This window comes from Lycorma delicatula, chromosome 5, assembly GCF_047948215.1.
Source record: "Lycorma delicatula isolate Av1 chromosome 5, ASM4794821v1, whole genome shotgun sequence".
Classification (NCBI taxonomy): Eukaryota; Metazoa; Arthropoda; class Insecta; order Hemiptera; family Fulgoridae; genus Lycorma; species Lycorma delicatula.
Genome location: NC_134459.1, coordinates 158,533,046 through 158,539,045, shown reverse-complemented (window position 1 = coordinate 158,539,045; position 6,000 = coordinate 158,533,046). Strand labels below are relative to the sequence as shown.

Below are 6,000 nucleotides of genomic sequence, written 5' to 3'. Positions count from 1 at the left end.
TTGCTAGATTTGAGTATATATATATAGATTAAATGAACACAACTGAAAGTTTGATAAAACATTAAAAAACTGAACATTACAGAACTTTACAAAATTTAACCTTTCACTTTATAAAAAGTCACAATGTAAATAAATCCAGTTGGCAAAACACCAGCACTTGTAAAAATAAGTTACATTTAGTAACTTAATGACACCAACGTTGGTGAGAAATCAGATTATAATTTGTTGCTCAATGGTCCTTGGTACCTCCTGCACAGATATTCTTTCTCTTATCTGATGTGGGAACGTAACCACCAATGGGCGTGGCTGGCCAGTTGCTCCTCTCCACACATTTCCAACTAACTATCCATAGCATCTCACCACATTTATTGTTCTTTCACGATGCAGGTCACAATATGGTCCTTTCTCTTTCTTTTTTTCTGCTTTTTCTTTCCGTCTGCAGGGTAAAATTCCAGTTTATAATTGAATAACCCTTATAAAAATTGCTGTTAAAATGATAACATAAGTTTTAAATTTGAGGCGTGAACAGTTTAAAGACAAAAATAATTAAGACAAAATTATTGATAATTTTTTTTTTTATTTTTCGATCAGTTTTATGATAAAAAAGCAAAATTTTTATCAGACATGAATAAATCTGCAGTATCTAAAACTCCCAAGATTCTAACCAACGTAACCCATACATTGTACTGTTAGGATCACTAGATGTTGGACCAGTCATTCCATATGCAAGAGGATTAAACAGATGAAAACTGAAAATAAAATAACAAATATAGTAATAAAAATCTCATAATATTCAATTTCATTACAAATACAAACAAATTTTACAATAAATAGTGATATAAAACTAACTCATTCACATACTGCTTTTTTTTCTTCTTAAATATTTACTCTTAAACCTATGCAATTTTACAGTTTTTTTTTTTTAGAAATTTAAGACAGATTAACATTATTTTAAAAAAGAAACTTACAAATAGTTCCTAATGAATTTATTCAATTTTACTTTTCCATCTAGTGCTATAGCAGAGAAAGTAGAAGGGAAAGTATTGTAATCAGTCCAATTTGGGCATATGTAGTTTTTATCGGATCTTGACATTTTGACACCTAAGGAACCCAAAAAAAAGCTGGTTGGAAATTTTTCAGATGTTCGTACGTATGTGTGTGGGTTTGGTGTCGCACTCTACTGCAGATTTTGACTAAACTAAGCCAGATTACTTCACTATATAGGGGCATTGATGCAATTAAAATTTTCATTTACAATGTCAAGGAGGTGAGGTAATAGAGCAGTGTTACCCTCAGTATCTCGAGATTTTGCCTAATTAAGGTCTTATTTTTCTTAGGCACATTTGTTAACAACACTAGCATAGTACATAATGCAATAATGCAGTATAATGAATAGTTGTGTGTATATGCGTGTGTAAGCTGCATGATGGGTAAGTCCTACACTGTGTTGTCAGCTCTTTTTTTATTTTATTGAAGTATTAAATCTAAGAACATTAGCAACTATAACGGGGGTTGGATTCTTATGCATTTTCTACCCAGAAATTAAACTGTTGGGCCTACGATGCAGCAGGCACATTTTTTCATATTAGTTGCTTTAGAAGGCAATAAAAAATTAAAAAATACCTAAAGTATAGAATTACAAAACTTTGTACAATATTTATATTTATTTCAATTTTATACATGTAGCCCTATATTTTCTGAACGATCGCTATCATTGTCAAACTCAGCATTATTATCTAACCTGATAATTCATTCAGTTCATTTGACATTCTTTCAGGTCTACCCATTTATAAATTATTTATTTTTAAATAAATATATACAATAAATATTCACAATAAAAATAAAGTATAATACAACACACTGTGTTGTCTTGGTCACTCTGTTGTCTTTCAGCTGTGCTTGAATTTTATTTTTGACAATAAAAATATCAAACTATAAGTATCATAATGATAATTAATGAAAACAAAATAAAAAATGAGAAAAAACTTATATTTGTAAATAGGATTCAACACCACCTATTAAATAAAATACATGGATGCCAATCTCACATCTGTTCACAAAAATATTCGAACAATGCAGACATGTTTATGCAAATGGTCTCTTTAATAAACCTTCAAATAATATTAAGAAGCTGAAGTACTTGAAAAAGTATTAAAAATCTAAAGCTTTAACATTCTTTAAAACAATTTTATCTGTTTCAATTTTTATGCATATTGGTGTTTTAATTTTAAATACTTGCTGTTTCTTGTTTTTATATTATGCAATACAGTTGTCACATCTTTTTGTTTAACTATAACAGTTAATAGGTTGACATCCATGTAACTCCTCTAAGCTGATCATAATATTAACCTTTGAGAGGTTAATAAGTAATGTTTAAAATTGTAGAGTGAGCTACATGACCATATAATAATGAGCAGGAGCTGCATTTTTTAAATTTTTTTATGAAGTAAACTGACAGCAATGAGTATACAGTACACTCTTTGTGCAAGGTTTCTGACTACCTCAATACATAAGGAGCTCTTGATACAGAAGTAGCTGTCAATTTTTATATGGAAGTTGTCATGTGAATTGTTTTAATTAATTTCATGTAACTGATATTTACTTCAGAAAATAATATAAGTTAATAATAATTAAGCAATTTAACAAATTATATTTTTCTAAACTAAATATTAATGGTTTTATTACAAATAAATAAAAATATTTGAAAACATTACGGTTCTAGAATAAAAGGTAATTTTTATGCATTATTACTATACCAACATATTACTTTATTAAAATAAGCAAACATATTACTGTTCTTTACTGGCGGTATATATAAAAAATATTAGGTATGTTAATTATAAAATGTTAATACATGCAGTTCTGAATCAAAAGTATTTATTTTTATTAAATTATTACTGAATAAATAAAATTTGAATTTCTGTACTAATTCCAAAGATTATTTACCTGTATAAATTAATTTTTAATTGTAATTTTAAAAGTATATTGGTAAATTTAATGTATTTGCAAAATGTTACTCTGTACTTTTAATTTTATACATTTTGTCGATAAAACCTTGATAAAAAAGTTTTATTGAAATATCAGCAATTTGTAAATTGTGTTTACACAATCAAAATTGTACATAGTCTCCTGAGCAGTAAAAATACAAAAATTTTATATTTTTAATCTCATATAACTATACTAATGTTATCTAAAGTTTAGTTCTGGTCATTGAAGTATTGCTCTCTTTCTCTCACTCTTAATGAAATGATGGAAGGGTATTGGCTCTAGTCTTAGCAACAAATGTATATGTCATTCCATTCTCAAATAGAACTACCACACTCTCAGCAACCGTAATCATTGACTAGTTACTGTGCGTAGAGCGTTTGTGTTGTAAACTCTTGCATTTGTACAGAATTTTTTGTCAATAATATAAAACAGTACTTTTAAGTATTATTACTGCCAGAAATTACAGTAGTGTGTACATACAACTGTACGTTTTCTACACGGAATTTTTATGTACTGTTGAATGTTTATATTTTTTCAAGAATCATTAGTTAATTATTGGTTTTAGTAATTTTTGTCATGCAATGACAAAAAGAGGTAGGCCTAGCACCCTGTTTGTGACAGGCAGTTTGTTTTTGGTTGGAACATAACGGTTCATAGCCAAGTGCGGGAAATGGTCTGCAGTGTGATAGAGTTTTTTAAGAATGAATCAAAAAGTATTTTAGAAAAGAATGGATCTTCAATTCCTTTTCAAAAAGTCAGAGAACATACTCCTGCTGCTCTTAAAATTAATAAGAATACAATTTCCAATATTACAAAGAGAAGTTTTTAACTGTGCAGAAAGGTTCATCCAAATTATTAATAATGGGTAAACAATGATGAGTTACACAAGGTCTGTAAATAAAGTAATGAGACTGGTTCAGAAAAACTTTTTATTTACAATCCAATTATACATGGATTCTATCAACCTTCGAAATAGTACCCTTGGGAAGCCACACAATGCTCAAACGGTTTTCCCACTCTTCGTAGCAGTGATGAAACTCAGAAACCGGAATATCCTTCAGATGTTCGATTATATATTTTTTTTAATGTTTTCCATTGTTCCAAAATGGAGTCCTTTGAGGTGTTTTTTTAAAAGTCAGGAACAGGAAAAGTCACAGGGACTGAAATCAGGTGAATAAGGTGGTTGAAGAACTACAGGAATGTTTTTCTTTGCCAAAAACTCAATAATTGAGAGTGCAGTGTAACAAAGTGCATTGCCATGATGCAGCATCCAGTTGTCTTTGATGGCTGGTTTCATGCAGGCAACTCTTTTCTTCAGTATTTCAAGAATTTCTGAGTAAAATATTGATTTACAGTCCGACAGTCCGTCCTGTAAACCAAAAACTTAAAAGTCTGATTCGCTCAACACTGTCATCACTTTTTGGCATTAACAGTCTTCCAGAGTGTATTGTCCACAACTGATTCCCAGCTATCTGAAAATGCTTTAAACCACCTAAAAACTTGGGCTCATGACAGAACGTCATCTCTGCCCTTTTCAATTTAAAAAAAGTTTCAGTAGCATTCTCGCAGAGTTTAACAGAAAATTTGATTTGCAAAACTTTGTTCATAATTATTATCACTCATTTTTGTAACTCACAACAAAAACTCATTTCACGAAAAATTTGTTTACTTCTCATGTGGCAACAATAAACTAAAAATATTAATATCCAACATAAATCAGCTGTCCATATAAACATATGTTTACTAGTAACTTTACAGTGTTGCCACTTTGGCTGCTAAAAAGATTAGTCTCATTACTTTATTTACAGGCCTCATATATGAAGCCATGCAATGAAAAAATTCCCTTGAATGTAGACATACATAATTTAATTATAAATTTAAAAGAATCATCTGGTTTATCTTCCAGTTCAAACAGCAGCTCTGAAAATGACGAAATGGACAGAATTCAACCACTTTCTGATGAATAACGCCACAGTATTTATTTATAATAATTATTTTTACTGTATGGTAGTTGTTTTCTCCAATTTAAATAATATAATGTAATGATTATTATAATATTAATAACCACTGTAAATTGTTAATGTAAAAATAAAATAAATACATTGTAGCTTATCGAAAATAATTATAAAAAATTATAATAAAAATATATTAATATAACAGGACTACAATAAAAAATAAAAAAAGATATTTCGGGAACAGGCTGACACTTAACGTTCAGAGAAAAGAATTACTAGGTCAATGGCAATGTGCAAGTGAGAGAGATGAGAAGGGAAATGAAAAAGAGAAAGTCAGATACGCTTGGCAACATTCAACACCTTGTTTTCCTTCCAAGAGCCGGATATGGCTAAGATAATTTACTGCCCAAACCAAACTCTCAATAACATCAGTATAAACTTTTCTCAGTTCCAGCAGTGCTGCAAAATGTTAAAGCTTTAAAACATTCTTAGGTAAGAGAAAATTAAAATATAAAATATATTCTTTCACAAAATATAAGTATTATGACCAATCATGGTAAAATTATCCAAGGTTTTATATTGTGTTAAAAAAAACTACATAAAGACACCACCTCCATTATTAACTACTAAAAATCAAGACAGACTGATTAAGTAATGAACAGAATCTAAATGATCAGTATTTTAATACTTTATTGCTCAGCAAAAAAACACTGAATGCTCAGTATTTTATTTATAAGTTACACAGTATTATTTTATTTATAAGTTACACAGTATTATTTTAAAAATTTGCTCAGTAAAATATTCAGATTTTTAAGTAAACAGTGCATAGTTTTATATTGAATGAGTCAAGTGAGTCATTTTTTATCCAACTGGCTCATAACACTGCTTGCAAAGCTCTACACACCCAAGATTTGGTATGCACCTACAGCTGTTTTGGTGTATGCAAAAAATGCTGTCAACTTCAATTAACTAAAAGGAAGAATCGAAGGTGTAATTAATGAAATGAACTCCAATGTGGTATGAAATAGAATATTGTCTAGACATTTTATGCACCACA

The 6,000-nt window shown here is 29.3% G+C and overlaps 1 protein-coding gene across 1 annotated transcript in view; it reads right to left on the bottom strand.

Annotated features, from left to right (window-relative positions):
- Positions 1–557: 557 nt before the first annotated feature.
- Positions 558–6,000, bottom strand: part of tw (Protein O-mannosyl-transferase 2) — an 83,546-nt gene continuing 78,103 nt past the window's right edge. Inside the window, exon 18 of the mRNA XM_075367397.1 lies at positions 558–749. Within this exon, the coding sequence (XP_075223512.1) occupies positions 644–749 (106 nt within the window). The 3' untranslated portion in view covers positions 558–643. The remainder of the gene's footprint in view (positions 750–6,000) is intronic.